This window comes from Vollenhovia emeryi, unplaced genomic scaffold (assembly GCF_000949405.1).
Source record: "Vollenhovia emeryi isolate VEMERY1.0 unplaced genomic scaffold, V.emery_V1.0 DF939270.1, whole genome shotgun sequence".
Lineage (NCBI taxonomy): Eukaryota > Metazoa > Arthropoda > Insecta > Hymenoptera > Formicidae > Vollenhovia > Vollenhovia emeryi.
In genome coordinates this window covers 208,630-229,234 of record NW_011967096.1, presented here as the reverse complement: position 1 = coordinate 229,234, position 20,605 = coordinate 208,630, and the positions used below count along the sequence as shown (strand labels likewise).

The window sequence follows — 20,605 nt, the reverse complement described above, 5'->3', positions numbered from 1 at the left end:
CTCGTTTTTCTTCCCCCGTTGAACTCTCCCGTTATCACAGATATAAATAAATGTATTCTTTACAAAACAATGTACAAGTTACATTCGACACGCTTCCCCTCACCCCTCCCCCCTCCCCCTCCCAACCGCCGACGATGACTCGCGCGAGCTCCCGTTTACGTTTACGCCAAAGTACAAAATAATAGTCGACTCTCCCGTTTTTCTTTTTTTTCTTTTTGTTCTGTTTCTTCAAAACGCGACCCGACAGTTGCTCGCGCTTTGCGCAAGATACTGTACCGCGCGTCCCTTGGTTTCTCACCACCAACGTAACCGGTTTCACGAAAAGTGGGACGATCAGCGCGATATACATATAATATAAAAAAATATCAACAATTTTTTGTTTCAAGCACCGTGCACGCCGCATTTACACCCCCCCATGCCTTGCACATTCGCGATGTCCTCGCGTAAAAATTGTGAGTAAAACCATAATATACTTTCCCTTAACGCCGTACAGTACAACGCTGATCAACGCAATGATCTATCAACAAACTTAAAATTGTTTATAAAGGAAATGGATAATTGCAAAAAATACAACAAAATACAGCATTAGGCAACAATCAAGTGTAACACGTACTAGGGGGGAAAAAAAGATACATATGGAATTTATATCTCGGCTGTCCCGGCTTCACCTGAGATGCGCGAGTGCACGGCTGACGCGCGAAAAGGGACGAATTTGATCCTTAACGATTATTATTCAATTTCTCATCGTATCTCTCCCACGTCGCTGTTGGTGTTAGACGCGTATAAGCCTCGCGCCCCAACTCCACCCATATATATTTATTTATACTTATAATACAGCGATGTATACTCTGCGGCGAGGATCCTTTCTCCTTTTCTCTGCAAAATCCTTAAGACGCATCACCCCGATAAAATTTCGTGATGTAGTAGGTACAGCCTTAAGATCTACGGCCTAGAGTTACTTGCGTGTCACCGTGTGTGTGTATGTGTAATGCGTAGGTGTATTATTTATCATTCCATCTCTATATGCGGGTATTCGGGTATACGTTAATATTTCATTCGGATAATTAAAGGAGTTAGTGGTAAGTTTAACGATAGTAGCTTTGTAATGCGCTACGCGATCTGTCTTTCCCCTATTTTCATCTTAAACCTACAACAGGTAGATGGATGCTTTTTTCTTCACTCTCTCTTTCTCTTCTTTTTTTGTCCTCTCTTGATATTCGTGCCGCGCGCGACTTGGTCGAAGTATTATGTTCGCTCGAAACTCTCTTTCTCTCCGGGTTAAATGACCGATTTCGAGCGATGACCGTTAAAAACCCCCCGTTACTTCGTAACGAAGAGGTGGTGCTACCTTGCACGTTGCCCGTGTGTTATTTCGCGATTGGTATCATCGCGATCTCAGAAGAGGCGTATCGTTCGTCCGACAATTCGCGGGACACTTGGAATCCCAAACGATTCACCCTTCGATCGGAAGTATTGTACATGTATACACGTGTTACGATCCTCGGTGCGAGACCGTCAACGCGAATTCCCGAAGTTGATTTCGCACGTCCCCTATTTACAAAATCGATGACTCTCTACGCGCAGTGCCCAGGCTCCGGGAATCCCGAGACGTCGCCGAAACGCGATCGGCAATGAAACATTGACTAAAAAGGAAAAGGGCTCACAGTTACGTGTGCGGGATGCGTGTGTGAGTGTACGTGTGAGGACGATGTACACCGGCGGTACATCCGACCGTCATCCGAAGACGATCGCGGAGAGTTCGGCCACTCGATCTGGGTAACTTGGAAAACCTCCCTCTCGCTCTCGAGCCCGCCTCTCGACGACGGGTTAGCGCCGGGCGGGTTAAGCCCGTCTTCCAGCCGTCAACCGGCGGTCGATGGTACCGAAATCGAAAATACGGGCGGCTCGCAGCGTCGTGCTCGCAGCGCGCCGAGAAGAGCGCGTCGGACATAAATCCCGCCGTGCGCTCGGCCCCCATACTTTCTTCTTACCCGGCCCCCGGTGTCGCTTCGCCGTACGTAGCCGTGCGTAAGCAGGCACTTTGACGTAATTCTCCTAATTCCTAAATCTCCTCTAAGCCGCCTCCTCTCTCGCGCACTCCCGCTTCGCACAGGCGCTCTTCCACCCCCTCATACGTCTTTTCCAAGTCGCGCCTCCCAGAGGTCGGGGAACGATTTATGTATCTCGGAGAGACGGCCACCTTTTCCTCTCCTTCCCTTTCTTTCATCCTTCCTGCTCGCCTGGCTGCCCCCCCCCCCTCTCTCTCACTCTCTCTCTATCCGCTTCTTACGCCTCGCACTTCTTTCGCTCTCCGCCCCTGACGCGAAGTCGAGATAACGCTAATAAATCCCGAGACCACTCAGGAGCGCGTATTTACATTCCGGCCGCAGGACTTCCTCGCAGGACCTCTCCTTCAACGGCGCCGCTTTATTCTGCAACAGAGAAATAGAAATGGTCTTAGATCGGCGCCGCCGTGTCCCCTCTTTTCTCCTCTTTCACGTAGCAGGAAGAAGGTTCCTGCCCGATGTACTCTGTACAGAATGTACAGTGTACGTATTCATAGTTTTGGGATGAATTCGGGTTCGAGTGCTCGTCATACTCGACGCGTTTAAGCGGTGTAGGATGCGCACGTTGCTGGGACTTGTCGTTCCCGTATCTCATTCGAGTTACGAAACAAATGCCAGTACAAAGTTACTAATACAAAGTTACAGGATTATCGAACGCGTAATTACGGCGCAATTATTTTTTAAAAGCTTCCACCAAGCCCTAATACTGTCGTTGATAAGCCGCACGGTAATGGTTACAAACCGTTAGACGAGCAGAGGCAATTGGTTTAAATAGCCGCGATATCCATGAAACTGTCGATGCCTTTGTAAACTCGTAAACGAACTATTACTAGAGCGCTTACGTCCGCGGCGGTGGGACCGACGTTGCGTACGCGCACTCGTTCGCGCCTATCGATACTCGATTACCGTATCTCACGCCGGTGGACGGTGCCCCGTTCCGCCGCCGCGCGATCGGCACGTTGAAGATGTAGATTCCGCGCGCGAGAGGAGCGGGAAGGAGACCCGCTCATTATGTATCGTAAGGCCATTCTTTGCGACTCCAACGGATAATCGTTCGCCCCGCGATACAGCGATTGTCAGTGTTAATAAACGACAAACCACACGTGCCGCGAGATAAAATGCGATCGTTATGCAAAACACGCTGCTCACCCGACCATTACCGCCCGATAACGTTCGGCGCTAAACGGACGTTTATACGCCCGTAACTGTTCTCGCCGCAATTGTTGACTATTTTCGCGTGGCGCATTTGGGACGACACGCGAGTTACGCAACGAGGACTTTGATAACGGCGATGCCTCGTAAATCTCAACCCTCCGGGACATTAGAGCGTAATTTCTCGGCGTGAAACTTTTGCTTAATCGCGACGATTTATGCAGTTATGCTAACGATATTGCTGACCGGCGATTTTTCCTTTCCAAACCGGCTGAAATTGGCGTCTATCAAAAATTGCTCGTAGAGATTGCAATCGGTCGTTAGCGGAACCTTATACATAGGTATGTTGATGGACCAATACACGAGCGAATCAATACACGATTGCTGCATCTCTTTCTCGGTGCACAAGTCCGATATATGTACCGGCACAATTGCTGCGGCCGACACGCAGCTTTTATCGTACATTGTACGGCCATTATAAAAATTGAGAAATATTAGTCACGATTTCATCAAACGATTAAACATAATATAAATATAATATTTCCAAACTAATCATCCTTTATATGTACGTGAGCGCACATACGCAGTTGGAAAATTTGTCTTTTCTTGTTGAAGAAAATGCCGGTTAACATTTTTCTGTTAAACGTTTAACACATTCATGTGTTAATTTAGCATATTGCTCTTACGTTAATTGACCTCAGATGTAAAATTATTAGAATACTTTAAAAGAAATGTTAAAACAACACAATGTGTACTTATTTTTTAATCTTACATTTAGTAGCAAGATTTATCTGTTAAAATTTACATTACTCGAAAAAGACATTTTTATCATCGCCTGCCTTGTGACCGCGTTGCCTCACGTCAAAGCCACTCCCCGTTCCGATCAAGAGAGTTTCTAAGATTTTTGAAACTGTAGAATCACGAAGCCTATATTGCCGCATCTCTTTCTCGGTTCACAAGTCCGATATATGGTACCGGCACAAAGCTTTTATCGTACATTGTACGGTCATTGTAAACATTGAGAAATATTAGTCACGATTTTATCAAACGATTAAATATAATATAAATATAGATAATATTTCGAATCTAGTCATTCTTTATATGTACATGAGTACACATACACACGTACTGGTGAAAGTTTTCACGAAAAGGGCATTTGTATCGTCGCCTGCCTGGTGAACGCGTTGCTTTAAAGTTTTCAAAGTTACCCTCCCCGTTTCGACGAAGAGAGTCTCTAAGGTTTTTGAAACTGTAGAATCACGAAATTTATACGTACAAATGCTAAACGCTAAGAATAGAAACGTGTTTTCCCCTCGTTCGAATTACGATTTTAGAGCGAGACAGATGGAGAAATATTACGGGACTCTCTCCTATAATCGATTCGGCAGCAACAATAAGAGGGTCACGTTTCCCGAGCGACGTTGATCGGTGCTCACGGCGATACGGCGACACGTACGAATTAATCGTGTTTCGCCGAACAATTATGCGGACACGGCGACACGCGATGATACGCGGCGGCGGAGCGCCGCCGGGGAAATTTCCGTGGTGCACGATTATAAACGGGACGCCAATATCCATTTTGGCCGACGTTTCGGAACTGACGCCCCCGGCACCGCCGCGGCGACGCCGCCCGGCGAATATTTCAAAACGGCTATACGGGCCCGTCTATCCTGTCTGTCGTGTCCCCTTTTCCTCCCGTCCTCGTTCCTCCCTGTCCGTTCCTGTCGCGCGCATCACGTTCTCGTCCGCTTCGTCCTCTTCGTCCGCCTCGTCGCGCCGCGCCGCGCCGACTCGCGAGCGAAATGACGCGCGCGTCGGCCCGGATGACAAATGTTGCGCGATTATGCGGCAAGTCGTTTCGAAAGTTTCCGCAATGACATCTGGATGTTACATGCATGCCGGTTACCACCGACGAGGCACCGCTGTCTCTCTCTCTCTCTCTCTCTGTCTCTCACCCCTTTCTCTCTATATATATAAACATTCGCGATTATCATTTATGCGCTCCGCGACCGCGCCTCGCACATCCCCCTCCCCCCTCCGCTTCCATTTCCATTGTGTTACGAAACTTCGAGCGATCTATGTGGGCGATAAAAGCGTCTCTCGACGCTTTATCGCTATCAACGTCGGGTGACCTTCTCGGCTTGAATTTGATAAAGCGGAAGAGGAGAGAAAAAGTGCGCGATTGCATATACGAAATTGAGGATACGCGACCGGCGACGTACCGAAAGAGATTATTTCGCCCCGGTGTGTCGAATCGACGTTGAGATAAGACGGCGGTTTCTCTCGCAGGAACTGCAACCCGCGGGCGAGAGAGAGAGAGATAATAGAGTTTCCATTCACGTGTCATTAATTTGAGGTAAGCCGGTGCCTGCGATCGAAGTGCCTTTTCTTTTTGCAAAACGCAAAGCTACTTATATCCATTGACTTCGCCATGATTGACGCTCCATAGAAAAGCTATTTATTCATTCCCCGTCATTTCCAACGGACCGAAAGTTGCGAAACGTCTTATTTCACGGTAAAACCGGGGTACTTAAATAGTACCTATTTAATAAGCGTTTAAATAGTACCTATATACAGGCTAAACATTTCGAGCTATTCATCTGAAATTTATAAACACGGCGTAGCGAATGAACCGCGGAGCTGCGCCTTTGCGGAATCCGCGATAAATTGGCGTTTGAACGATCATTGATACAGCGGATTAAAGTGTCTTACGACAGCAAATTTCCTTTCGCGCGCATCCATTTGCATTATAGCGCGACGGTATTATAATTTATTTATACAATCGCGGCTCAGGATCGCCGATTACGAAAGCGGTCGAAAGGACCATTGAACGTGACGTCGTAATTTAGCCGCGGTCTCGGGAAAGATAGCGCCGGAGATCCCGTGTCGATCGACACCCGCGATACCGCGCGCGCACGGGCGCGGGCGCGCGCGGCGCTTAGAACGATACCCCGAGGAGGGAGCGACGAAAATTGAACGTCGCGCAGGCGAGCGCGATAACGCGAATTTCATTGCTCGAATTGTCCGTTACCGGATATCGCGGGACAGCGAACGCTCCGCTAATAGCAATGCGCCATCGTGTAATTATTGCGCTGGTCTCGTGTGGCCGGTCGCGGTAGCTTGCATAATGTAGAAGACAGCCCAGGCGCATGAAATTATAAACATCAAACAATCATTAATTCAATGAAAGCACCGGTTACGGGGAATTTTAATAATAACTCACGCTGATAGCTCGCCTTACGTTACGCATTTTTATGAAATAGCTTAACATTCCGCTCGCGTATCGACACGAGTTATTCCCTCGGAAATTTCAGCGGCCTGTATGCGCCTCCATAATGATTTAATTATAACGTATCCGAGATAAGCGGGAGAGTCTGTTTATTTTATAACTTTATTAATAATCCCGTTGGGGTTCCTACACGAGGCACGGAGTCTTTACGCGGTAATGCGTAAGGGCGTAAGGATAACGAGCCGTCTCGTTCGCAGGATCTCTTGCGCGCGTACGAGTACGATCATCGTACCGGAGCGAGCGGCAATGTTGAGCGTCATTTTTTTTAATAAGCCGAGATAGGATCTCTCTCGCTGTATCTGTCCGGTTTTAGAATTAACGTGTCGATTTATATTCAGGGTGGGGTAGGGAGGCACGTAGGAGCGCGCCATGCGACCGCGGTCTGCGTTTTTATTCCCAATCAATAACATTTGCATCCGCGTCGGCAGGCCGAGAGCGGTTCGAGTCACGAAATCACGTGAATGATAGCGACGCCTCGCCACGTCAGGGTCGAAAAGGTGCGTGTGCCCCCGGCGATCTATCCCCGATTACCCAGGTAGCGACCGAGTCGTCGTACTGCGCGCATCTGGTAACGTAAATCTATTTTTGCTACCGTCTTCGCGTCGGCCCCGAGGATCTCACGGTCCGCACTGGACGGCCGTACGCGCGACAAACGCTCGGAGCGAGTGTCGCGTCTCGCAAAATGGAGGTCGAGGACAAAGAAGAACGTGGCATACTACGACGAGTGTGTCGCCTCCGATGAAACTACCAAAGGTCGTACGGGAATTCCAGAAACGCGCGTGTTTCTCAAAGAGGCACCGGCAACCGTAGGCCTATCTATCGAGAGAAAAAGAAAGGGAAAGGAAGAGAGAGAGCGAGAGAGAAGCGGGGACACCCGGGAAACCGCGACGACGTGTTCGAGGATTTATTAAGGGGACACCTGATCCTCCGTCCGGAATCTCGAAGCCGTTAAAAGGATCGCCTATCCTCTCGCACCTCCGAGGCGGATCACGGGTGCACGGTGGTCGCGAATTTTATGCAGATGCAGTGAGATCGTGTAAATATCGCTAGCTAAAAGGCAACCAAAGTTAGAAGCGGGTCCACCCAAGGAGGAAGGGCCCGGCCGATCCTCGATCGGCCGGTTACCATCGTCCTAATGGCGATTAAACATCCTCGCGCTAATTGGCAATTATAGGGCACAGGCATCGCGAGAGGACTTATTTCTGCACGGAGGCTGTCTCCTCGGCTGGTCCCTGCTCCTCTCTCTCTCTCTCTCTCTCTCTGATCGCCTCTTTTCGGCCACGATCGGAAGAACGAAGGAGGAGGTCGGCCTCGTGGTAGGTGCTACAAAAGGCACTGCCTCGCGCGACCTGAGCGACTCGCACACATACGCGCACTCTTTTTCTCCCTCTCCTCCCTCTTCCTCTCCTTCGTGTACCCGTCTGTTTGTGTGCGGCAGGAAAGGCGAAAAAGGGAGGAGGCAGAGATCGAGGATGGTCCGGACTGGAGCGGGTGTTGGTCCGAGAGGGCCGAAAGAGGAGAGGGCAGCATTATAAGCGCGTCCGACCTGCGAACGCACCGGCGCGTTCGGTACATACACACGCACATGGCGACGGGGAAAGGGAGGAAGCGAGGTGACGACAGCGAAAACTAGTTTATTTGGAACGCGGCTATAAATTAGAATCAGATCGCCGCGAGATAAGAGAGCACCGGCTAACACCCGGTTCCATCCGAAAAGACGACCACCTCCCCCTCCCCCACCTCCCACCCCCGTTCCCTCATTCGCCGTCCGCCTTTCTACTCGCGTTCACGTCGTGGCATCCTACAAAGACAACGACGACAGACGTTCTCCGCAGCCGATACGTGGCAGCGTCGCCCTGGCTGGCGATTCTCTCCAGTCTTCGTCGTCTTGTTGCGAAACGAGGCGATGAATGATACGCCGAGATAATTTTTTTTTTCCAGCTCATCTCGCCTTATCCAACGTCCGAAAAACTCCGAGTGTTGTACTAAACTTTAATTTAATTCCGCTACGGAAATAATTAACGCTCCTGGACGTATATCAATAATATTCTTATATTTAAGTTAACATTGAAATCAAAGGATCCACACGTTATATTCCGCTTCTCTCGATTATATACGATATTCACAGTTGGAGGCCGATGCGCGCTTTCCATGCAATAATATCGATCCTGTCGAGCAGATTCCCACCGCCATCGGGTACAGGTGGCGGAGAGAAAGGGCCGCTTTACCAGAACTGCTCTCGAATCGGCGCGGGGAGGAAAACCGGGAAATGTATTTTCGCGAGGAGAGCGATTCGGCTCCTTTACGATTCCGTCGAATCAGATAATGTTCAAAGGCTCGTGCTCGCACCGCGACGTTACGGATACCGCGGGAGGATTCGCCGAGAAGAATGGAGGAAGAGAATGAGGCGAGGGTAAGCCCTGGAGATGAATCCCGCGTATCGTTTGTAAGGAAACGAGAGAACAGCCGTTTCGAATCCCCTCCCTCCCTCTCCCACCCTTCCCATTTCCCACCTCCGCATTTTATCTACGAACGCCGCGAATGAGAAGACGAAGGCCCCGGCTTTCCCCAAGACGCTTTAACGATCGCTCGCCGACCCTATCGCGGACAACCGCTTTTCTATCTCCTTCCCGACTTATCGTCTCGCACACAAGTCATGTGCTAGCGCGCTCGTCCTACGATCGTTTACACGACGCACGACTCGAATTGAAATTTGATAGAGCGTCCGTGAGGAGCGACTCGCGCAGCTTTTTACTCACAAACCTTTTGTACGAAGCAATGATTTGTATACAATTTATACACGCGATAAATTTATACGTGAATCATTTGCTTAACGCGACACACGTAATTTACAGGAAAATTTACGACAACGCACTGCTACGGCTAATGTTGGTGTGTCCTCTTACGACGCTCTACGAGGTATCCATCTTAGGGCTAAGTCCGCTAGTAAGGAGATCTCGCTCGTGAGACCCAAACGCGAGACTGGACCGGAGTCGTCCGTTCGGTCACCAACGCGACAGGTTGAGGTGTGTCCGAGCGTGGTGTCCCAATACAACCACGCGGCCGCGCACGGTAAACACGGATACGCGTACACACGTAAAAAGCTACGGCCGACCGGTGTGGTAAGAGAAAGACGCGGTTAGCCAGTGGTGATTCCATTCACTGATTGAAATCTCCGTCCATTTGTCACTGTCAAGGAGGTGGCGATAGCCTCTTTCTCCCTATTTCTCTATCTACCTCTCTCTCTCTCTTTCTCTCTCTCTCTCTCCTCTCAGTCAGTCGCCTCTACCATCGTGGACTACCCACGCTACTCAATGTGTGTCCGATACCATTATTATTTCAACTCGGGTCGCTCGGCTTAACGACCAATCGACACGCCGGATATTAATTTCTTATCGATTGTTCCCGTGGTGTCTCGCCGTGCGCGAGTTTGGCGCAACACCAGTTCGACCGGCGCGCCTTTCGCGCCGTTCGCGCAAGCGAGAATCGTTGTATCGATTTTCGTGCCGATAAGCCGGTCATGTACCGTTGCTTCGGACAACTTACCTTTTCTGCCCTCTCCCCCCTCCCTCCCTCTCGTCTGGCCCCTCTCCCGCTCGCCATCTCATCGGCGCTTCTTCTTTCTTTTACAGTCTAAAGTAAATTACGAACGCCGCTCGCCGTGGTATTAACGCGACCGTAATATACTACAGACCGACGAAGAGTTTTAAGTCGATTTTTCTGTAGTGGAAATTTCCCGATGTACGTACACGTGGCGTGGTTCGTAATCACGGAACGAGGAGCGACAATTGCGAAAAGGCCGGACAGAATAACGTAGTACTGTCACTTACTTTGGGAAAGACGACTATCGTTTTCTGGACCTCGGCACTGGCTCTTAAACCGGCGAGACGAAGCCGCTACCCATCGATTGCGAGCTGGAACAAAATACGTACTCTTCTTAGTCCTTTCTCATAATTTTTTAACGAGAATGTTTTTTATCGCGCGAAAGAATGACATGACGTCGGAGCATATCTTCCACTCACCCTTTGTAGAACGGTTTAAATGCGGTGGTGGCTTCCGTGGGTGGCAAGCTGGCAGTGGTTTGATGCTGGTGGAGAATGGAATTTTGGCCGACTGGCGAAAAGTCCTTGTGAGGCGAGCTCTGCAGTCGAGAATTGAAGGACGAGGCGCTGCTGGCCGAGCCCGAGCTCGTCGACAGATAACCACCGCCACCGGGATGATTCGCGCCGTAGGGAATATTAGGATTGCCATTAGTTGCGGCACTAGCGGCGTTGCCACCAGGACAGTAACCGCCCGGCGGTGCCTGGATCACTCCGTTCGGCGTGGCCACCTTCATATTGGGCGGTGTCTGGGGTGGAGTGTCCGTGCCAACCTCTGGAAACCCCGCCGCCGCTGCCGCCGAGGAGGACGCGCTCGAACTCGAGCCCGACGACGAGTTGGGGTTGTAATGGAGCTGGCCGCCGGACGAGGACGAGAGGAAACCGCCGTATCTCGCGGTAGCGCTCGAATAGGGGGCCGTTGCCGCCGCCGACGGGCTCATCCCCGCCGAGGAGGGCAGAGCGAACGAACTTGCCAAGTTTCCTCCTCCGCCGCCGCCGCCGCCGCCCCCGCCGCCAGCACCACCTCCTGCGCCTCCTGGACCGAGCCACGGTTGTTGCGTGTGATGATGATGTCCTTGATTGGGCACGTGATGCTGCTGCTGCTGCTGCTGCTGGGGGTAATGTTGCTGGTGATGCAGATGATGATACTGCTGATGATGGGGGTGCGACGGTGGCGGCGGCGTTTTACACGCCGCCGTGTCCGCTAGGGACCAGATTTTCGGTTTCGTCGCGGGGATCGGCACACCGCCCGCGCTACAGTCCGACTTGATTCCCTCTTCCTTCAGGTGGTCCTCGCCGCCGTAACCTTGATGGTGATGATGATGATGCTGCATCGTGTGATGAAAGGGATGCTCGTTCCGCCGGCGGTCGTCCTCGAGATCTAACTCGTCCTCGTCGTCAAGATCCTTCTCGTGCTGTAAAAGTTCCGCTTTCACATGCCTCATTGGTTCTGAAAACAATCCAAGAGATTATATACAGACTTGTTGGAAAAGAAACCGTGTAAAGCGTCAGAATAAATAAAAGATATTATGCATGAAATATTGCTTGGCGTTCGCCGAAGGTGATTCGTGAAAGTGGATTAATATGAAAAAAGCGTGGGCATTAATGATTTACAATATTCGATGCGCAAAAGTGAAACGTAGAACGCGGGTCTTCGTAACGGGATTCCATCGTCATGGAGGGTCGTCGAGCGGCAGGAGAGTGCGGATATTTCCCTTACGCCCCTTATACAGTTAAGCTGTAAGGGATGCTGTGAAAAAAGGGAGCGAAGCCTTCAACCACTTTGGGGCGCGAGAGATTTCAGTTTCCCTTCGGGGCAATGAGTGGGGAGAATGCGCGAGCGAGTGGATAAGCGAGAGATAGAAAGAGAAAAAGTGAACCGTATCCGTCTCCTTTTCTCCGATCTCTCTGTCCCGTCGTCTCTCGGGGCACTCCACGGATCGTACCGACTGTCTGCCAGCCAGCCAGGCAGCCACCGAGCCAAGCCAGGCAGTCAGTCAGGGGTGAGAATTTCATTAAGAGGTTCGAATGTGTCGGCAGAGGGTTTACTTGATGGGTCGTCAAGCGATAATTCCCAAGCACGAAGGGCGCGCTGCTATATTCTTGAGTGTAAGAGAGACGCAGGGAGAGAAAGAGAGGGGGTATAGAGAATGAAAGAGAGAGAGAGAGAGAGAAAGAGAGAGTGGAGAGAAGGTGAGAAAAAGAGAGTTTCGGTTTAGGGTGCTCGCACCCCCTTATAAAGGGAGAACTTCTCTCTTATGGGCCAACTAAATAGATACTACCGTCGAGTCCACAAGTGGCTCTTTAACTTTTGACCCTCTTTTATCAGACGTTAATCTCGTAATCTTCGTGCCGTGCGGGCGGATTCTGTGTTTAAATTGAATAACTAAATTGTATTCGGCTTGGCTTTACCCGGTCAGATCGTTACTCGCGCGCAACTTATAAGCGCATGATAATTTTTCTATTCTGATGTTACATTTCGGTGATTTACAGGACAGACCGAACTTGCCCGTGTCTAACTTTATGTAACAATAGCAGCCGGGTTCCGAAAGCCCGAGAGTTTGAATATATATTCTACTTGAATACGAATATTTCAACCTTCGCCGCATAGGTGGCTGACAGTCCGTGTGACCTATCTTCCTCAGCGGTTCGGCGTAGAAATTCATGAGCGCGCCAAAAGCTCCCCTTTGAATTTCTAAAGGTCACCGGCACAGAGCGAGTGAAGGCGTATACGTGTGTATCCGTCCACATACTAAAGTGTCGATACACGTTCCCGCTATTTATATAGGAAGAAGAGAACCATGAAAATTTTAGACGTAAAAGACGCCAACGTCGGTGCTTTCGCGCAATCTTACACGGAAGAACTGGCGCGACGAATCAATTTCCCATCGGTTCTCGTCAGCCGTTTTCAGTGCATCGTCGGAATGCTCTCCTTCGCTCGAGCCGATCCTTTGAAATTACGAGCCATTGCAGGACGCGTGACGTAGCAGGATCTAGGTGTCCTGGATCGAGACGACGAGAGCACATGAAAGAGCGGATCGAAGGAGAAGGAGAGAGAGAGAGAGAGAGAGAGAGAGAGAGAGAGAGAGAGAGAGAGAGTGTGTGTGTGGTGTGTGTGTGTATGTGTGTGTGTATGTGTAAGAGAGAGAGAGAGAGAGATATCCGATATTGGCCAATGTGCGGTGGGGTAATGGTGGCCATAGGAGGGTCTGTACCATTCGTCTCGCCGCGGGCGCCGATACATCACCGTACCTCGAACTAGCGTTCTCCCGTGTGTATCTATATACATTCACAATGTATGTGTATAATATGTGTATATGTGCAAGTAACATACATGTATATATATATTTTATACATATATATAATGTGTATGTACCTATATGTATATAGAGACACATGTATACATATGTATGTATATATATGTATGGATTCCATGGCACGGAGTGGATATGGGTCTACGGATGGCTACTCAGTCCGGGCGCACCCTCTCCCTCTTGCACGCGCGCACGCATACAATTACGTGCTCCTCGCGCACCGTATATGTACACCTACACGTCCGCGGCAAGCACAAGTCCAGTCCGGGGTGCCCAGTACCAATACCAACGACGTCGGCCCGATCCACCGGGGGACCAAACCGAGGGCCATTAATCTCTTCGCGCGGCAACCCGCAACCCGTCACTGTGTTTACCCACATGTGAACCATTATGTCCGCCCCCGTGATGTAGAATCCGCTCGCTCCGCACCGCGTGCTCCGTTTCGCCGCGAATTCCTAACTCGCCGTTTCCGGTCGCCGCGCGAAGAAACGGGCCTCGACGAGCGAGCCGCTCTCGGGATATGAATATTTTCGATACCACACTATTGGGGAAACGAGTCGTGGCATTCGGGTCCCTAATGAGCATGTGCTTGCGGTGAAGCGAGCGCTGAAACGCATCGAAATTTGCAGCCGCGCATTTTCGAATCGTCGGCCGTAAAAATTCACGGTTGATGGGCGACCCACAGAAGCTCTCGAGGAACGACAGGTACGCGAGCGACAAGGCTAAAAGCCCTATCATCGATCTTTCGCTCGCAGCACGGAGCGAAGATATATTTGGAAGGTCCAGGAACGGTACACGAGCTCTCTCAAAAAAAGATTCAGGCAATCTTTTAGGAACAACTGACGACCGCCCGAAGTGAAGTCGTAAGTCCGACTCATTGTGAGCGAAATGCATACTTGCGCAATACGAGAAATGCCAGCTGATGGGTATTCGATATCGGGGAAACTAGTCACGCGAGGAAAACACGCCATCGACATTCCGAAGTCAAAGAGATCGGTTCGCCTTGCTCGCGCAAGGACCTACCCACGAGAAACGAGATTTCAACTCTGGACCGACGATACTTCTCGCAATATTGATAATAATCGGACGTTTCTGACGATGGAAATTCCCCGATAGCACCAACGAATTGTATTGCGAATATTATGCCGCGCCGACGCAATTTCTTCCGCAGAGACTGTCTCTCGAAGCAGACGCTGCCGGCTAGCCGTTTTGAATATTATTATTACTCTCCCAACATTTTTTCTGCAGCGACGTTAGCGGACACGCCCCTCGTTTCATTTCATTTCATAGTTTGTAGTCCTGTTAGCGGCGCGAACCAAGATTTCGCGTGTTAACGTCAACACGCCCCGCGACTACGAGCAATTTTCTAAATCGTTCTCGCAGATAGCCACGTGGAAACCTGACGGCTCGTATCTGGAGGCAGCGTCTTACTGAATAATGAATTCTGACTCGCTGTCGGGCAACGGATATCATGCGTGCGTGGAAAGGAAAAAAGGCTTACCGGTATCGTCGAGGCCCCGCCTCGCCTCTTCGCCGACCCGGTCGCCTCTGTTGTCCGACGCGAGATCGTCCTTTTCCTTATTATCCTCGGAATCGGTGAGCACCGCGTCGTCATCGTCGTCCGTCTTGTTCTTCGGTTCCCAGGTCATTTTGTTCTCCTTTTTGAGACGTCTCCGCGCGTTCGCGAACCAAGTGGAGACTTGGGTCAGCGTCATCTTTGTAATGATAGCCAGCATAATCTTCTCGCCTTTCGTTGGATACGGGTTCTTCTTGTGTTCGTTCAGCCAAGCCTTCAAGGTTGCTGTCGACTCCCTCGTAGCATTCTTTCGCCGCGCGGCCAGGTCGTATCCAGCGCCATACCTGAAAAAGACAACGAAAACGACAGCTTACAATGAGACGTCCCCCGAAATTCTGTAAAAATTCCATTCCGCTTGATTAAACAGCGTCTTGTAAACAGGAAGTGCGATACGGGGGAAACCGTGATGTAAAGAGCTCGATAAACCATACATAATATGTACGAGCGTTTCTTAATTCCATCATCAGCTAATTATTCCACACATGTGCTTATATGTATAGAGAAAAGTTTTCCTATTGTTAGAGAGGCTCCTAATGTGAGACAGCGGAGTTTCTGCTAAATTAATGGGCGTCATCTGTTTGTATCACCATGAATTTATTGCCCTTGGAGTGAAATCTGTTTAGTGGAAAATTGATCGTTAGATCGTGTAATCGTTGCGAAAAATGGTTTGTGATTGAATTTGTACGTTGAAAACCTGCTACCTCGTATTAGAATCCTATCTCATAATAGAGGACACATATATTTTTTCGTGAAGAAATGTAGAAATCACACCGAGATTACCTAGTCGTGTCTCGTTTATAAGTGTCAAATGTATTATTAACGATTGAGTAATCGCCGTTAGGCAACGCTCGCCTGCCAGAAGGTAGCTATTGTTCCATATTTGTCGAAACGGGCCACTCCACTCGAGAAGCGGTATCGTGTCGAGGGTGCGAATTCCCCGCAGATTTTGGCAAGTCCGAAGTGCTCTGCACGAGCCCTCGGCTTTCCTAGATCCGTACCTCTTTCTCTCTTTATTTCTCTTTTCCCCTCTACCCTTCCCTCCCTTTCTCTTTCTCTCCGCCTTGCCGAACATCAAACCCCTCTGGGATAGGGGGGGCGGCATCCTACTGGGTCGAGGGTGATACTCCGGCAAATATATACGGGGAATAAACCCCCAGCGGCGGCGTGATTCCATCGTGCACCCCCGGCACTCACTCGCCGTAATGGCGATTCGATCGATCCCCTCTCGCCCACCCCCTCTCACTTGCTCGCTCAGTCTCGTCTACTCCTCTCGCCTCTCTCTCTCTCTCTCTCTTCCATTTCTCCCCGTTCTCCCTTACGAAGAACCCGGTGTGCGAGTATGTTATAGGCGGGTACTGTTATGTACTAAAATACCTATCGACGATCCATCGGCTGTGAAACGATGGAAGAGGCACAGTGGTTCGCGATAGCGGCGATGGTGGTGGTTAGCAACAATGTTTTGCCTCGAGCGGAACGCATCCTGACGAGATACCTGCTGCTGTTGCTCGTCAGGCTAGGGATAAATGAACATTTTCTATTATCGACTTGGGGCGGCAATCGAAATATATTGCTAACCGATAAATTTTCGGAATAATATTCCCAACGATTTGGAAGAATTCTACAAATGTTGTGAGAAATGATGGATGACTGATTTAAAATTGTGTCCGACCAATTTAAGCAAATACGCTTGATAAACCGCAACGGCCATCGACTCGTGTCACTCGATTTATGATGCCGGCTATTTTCCCCGATGTTACACATATACGGAAATAATCGTCAATCGCGTGTTCTTCATTTTCATTGGGGCGATCGAGAATCGCTGTTAAAAATAAACGCTCGTTGTCAGGTATCCGTTTCCACTTTATGTAATCGAATTAGACGAGCGCGCGACGGGCGGCGGTCGGATCGGAGAAATCGTTCGACACACGCGGGGAGGAAGTCGAAGAGCGAGAAAGAGAAAAGCGGAAATCGAGGTAAATCGAACGAACGGCGAATTATTAGGTTCCCGCTTTCACTCAACGAGCACAAGGCTGCGCAACCTCCTCCCCCGTACTACCCTCCGATTACCACTGCGATCCGCATCCGAGATTGCCGAGATGACCGCGTCGATGGGGATGGAAGCGGCAATCCGCAGGAGGCTGACTCGAAGAAGGTGGAGGACGTTTCACCCTCTATTAAACTCCCTCGTACAAGGGAAAGGCGGCCGCCGGGATACGTCGCCAGTAAAACGAGCCTCTCCTCGACTTCTACGTTTCCTTTTTTTTTCCTTCTCTCTTTTTGCCCTCCTTAAACCGCAGTCCCTCCTTTCGCCTGGTGCTACCGTAAGAAAGCGGCCACGTCCTTGAAGGAGTCCTATCGATTTCGATAGGCTTCCGCATCCGCCGTTGAAGCAGTTGCGACCGTATGGTGGCATTCACGAAAGACGAAACACTAAAACGCACTGTATTACGGTGGAAAACTGTTAATTCTATTGCGGACGTGTTTTTTCCTCGCGACACAGAACAGAGAGGAGTCTACATCTTCTGGATCGTCAGTGTTGCGAAGCATCCGAGGGGTAAAGAATGAAAAAGTTGACGATTTCGCGAAGGAAGGTAACAGTTTCCAGTCGAAGACTCGTCGGGTATCGACAGCGGACTACGATACAAGTTTGCAGATATAATCAAAGTTCGCCCCCTTCGTTAATATGCGCAATTTTGACTGCCTCCCACGTACCGGGCCGCGCCGGCGCTGCGCCTCGCAATTATCTATTATACATACACAACGAGTCCGCATCGGCATTTACATACTAAGTGTACCGTTGCGTGCCGGGAGAGAGTCGCTCGGATGCGATCGCGTCTTGTATATGTGACGATGCAGATGCGGCGACAAATGGAAGCGAAGCAAAAACTTGGCGAATATGCAAGACCAGTGCAATCTCTCTTCCCTCTTGTAGCACATTCCGACGCGGTTGATTCGTGAAAAATCCTGCCCGTTATTCGCTGGTCACGACGCGCTCGGTCAGACGTTGATATGCGGTACGAGTCGAGTTTTATTGTGAATTAAAAAAGAAGATGTGCGCGAACAGATATCAAATAATATAGAAGACATAAAAGATGTTGCGTTATTCTTCACTAGCATCGCAATTTCGTAATACATATTAGTTAAAATGGAAATGGCAAATACGAAGTTCTTGAGTATGTATAAACAGGAATGTATATACATATTCTAAATGGATTGGAAACGAAGCCGGATGTATGTAAAGATTTAAGCATTGTGCCCATAATGCGAGAGATCACGGACTAGTAGATTGCGAGTGAATGGCGCTATCTGCTATCATAAAATTCTCCGACACGCTCTTATCGTCTCTTTGTCGATGCTAAAGCGAAATCGTGCGACGAGCGTCCTTGAGGAGCACAGCGTGTATGGATTTTTAACGTGTGTTCAATAAACGTACAAATATCAAATGTACCTCGATGTACATGTGCATTTCAATCTTTAATCCGAGCTGGCGTTTCGAGTGACTTGTTTAAAAATATCTTCAGCGCTTTGAAAATATCTTTAATCCGACACTAACGGTAAACGAATAGGAACGAATATCTTTCTTATTGTCAGTCAATCGCTCGTCAGAAGGCCGATAATCAAATGTTGACGTGTGCACGATATCGGATTCGGCAAATGGATTTCGCGCAATAACAAAATGAACCCGCAGTTATCGCATCGCCGCACGTATTTCTGCGTAGGTCGGAGATTAACGTCAATTTAGAAGTGCGGTGCCCCCGCCCCGCGCCCGTGGGAGTGAAAGGACGGAGAGAGGCGTATCATATATGCGAAACGAAATTGTCGGCAGGGCTCACGGGGGGAGGGCAAGGCCGAAACTGTAGGATCGAAACGGTAGGAATTTCTCCTCTAAGGGGGATAATAACGATGCGAAAGGGTGCATAGAGGAGCGCGTAATGCTAGACACTGGCAGCACTCGAGCGACTCATTAGAGGCTTTGCATATGGTGGCGTCAACCTCGAAAGGTTAACCAATATTGGCAGAACGCGCGTAATTACGTCCTCCAGCCTGATATAGCCGTGTATATATATATATATATACACACATACACACACACATATATATATATTATATATAGGTAGCTTCAATAGTTACGCCCGGGTTCGGATGTGCAAACGTTTCCTACCGGCCAACCAGCCAATCTACTGCATATCTCTCTCTCTCTCTCTCTCTCTCTCTCTCTCTCTCTCTCTCACTCTCTCACTCTCACACACATACACCCTCTCTTCTGTGCAATCGCGTATAGCTTACGGCTGCGTTTGCTCCGTACTGCCATCGACAAGGTCCGCCCCCTGTACTCGCGCAATCGCTGCGTCCTACGATAGACCGATACGTCCGTGTCTAATCATCAACTTTGCAGCCTTTTCCTTACACATTAGTCCAAGGCGGGATAGGCAGTCACGGAAAGCATAGAAACAACTCCTATAATCAGTGAAATAATGGAACTGTACTATACGCGACTAGCCTCGATTTTCGTTTCAAGCGAAACGTAAGACGACGCGAGAGAATCTCGGCGAGAAATTTTTTTTACCCTCATCGGTCAGTAAAACGCGCACGCTCTCGTACGTGCTCTATACGCCGACATGTCGGGCGATTTTTCTAGTATTAGATGCCGTTTCAGGCATCTCTCAGACGATAGAAGAAAAGATAGAGAAGACGCGAATAAGTAACCGGTTACGGGAAATCAAAGAGTAATCATCAAAGAGAAAAAGGCCGCGCGTTTCTATGATCCCAACGCAACCGACGTCTATAAACGATCGTTGATAACAAAAAGCGGTATCTCCCGATAGGGTTAAAATTAAGATAGTATCATTGCAGCATTCGCTGACACGGTGTCCTATCTTTTAATGGATAAAAAGAGTGGCAGTTCTGATTGTAGCATCGTGAAATGTGCACGATTCATTATATAATTCTCGATCTAACAATACACACGCGAGAGGAAAGAAATTTTATTCTCTATACATTTCTTACGCCGTGTATATTGCAGCAATGTTTCGTTATTCCAAGCTACAATACGACAATGCCTTTGATATTGAATTTTCTATTTATTTTTAATAGCAATTAAAAATATTTGTTATATTGCTTTATCGCACAAAGAGAGTAAGTAGATGTACTCATCTATCATTCAGTAAATAATAAAGCAGCAAGATTCTCAATGGGAGCGGGGAGGGGGGGGGGGAATGAAGAAAAACGGAGAAATCAATCAATTTACGCGAAGACAATAGGAAGAAAAAAAGCACTTCTCGATTGAAGTGCCCCAAAAGAAACCCTTTCGCGGAGCCAGTAACGACATATTTCTCATTTCCTGTAATCAGAGCGTTCGCGTCGGAGTGTCCCAATCAAACCGTTTCAATTTATACCCTCGGGCCTCGCGTGGGATACCCCCTTCTTGTATCATACCATGCAGTCCGCAACTTTCAACGCTGCCGGTAAAACAATAGCGGCCCGACGGCGTCGAAAGTGACGGGGCACGTAGTAACCTGTTAAGGGAAGAGAACGATCGTCGGGGGCGGAGATGAGGGAGAAGCGAGCGAGAGAGCGGCCGTCGTATTATTAAGCAAGTAAATTAATAG

At 49.3% G+C, this 20,605-nt stretch overlaps 1 protein-coding gene across 1 annotated transcript in view; it reads right to left on the bottom strand.

Moving 5' to 3' along the window:
* Nucleotides 1-1,190: 1,190 nt before the first annotated feature.
* The window catches only part of LOC105559457 (homeobox protein araucan-like), a 65,162-nt gene continuing 45,747 nt past the window's right edge, over nucleotides 1,191-20,605 (bottom strand). The window contains exons 4-8 of the mRNA XM_012007745.1: nucleotides 14,922-15,280; nucleotides 11,128-11,556; nucleotides 10,530-11,091; nucleotides 10,338-10,421; nucleotides 1,191-2,432 (exon numbers count right to left, since the gene is read on the bottom strand). Of these exons, the coding sequence (XP_011863135.1) occupies nucleotides 10,382-10,421; nucleotides 10,530-11,091; nucleotides 11,128-11,556; nucleotides 14,922-15,280 (1,390 nt within the window). The 3' untranslated portion in view covers nucleotides 1,191-2,432; nucleotides 10,338-10,381. The remainder of the gene's footprint in view (nucleotides 2,433-10,337; nucleotides 10,422-10,529; nucleotides 11,092-11,127; nucleotides 11,557-14,921; nucleotides 15,281-20,605) is intronic.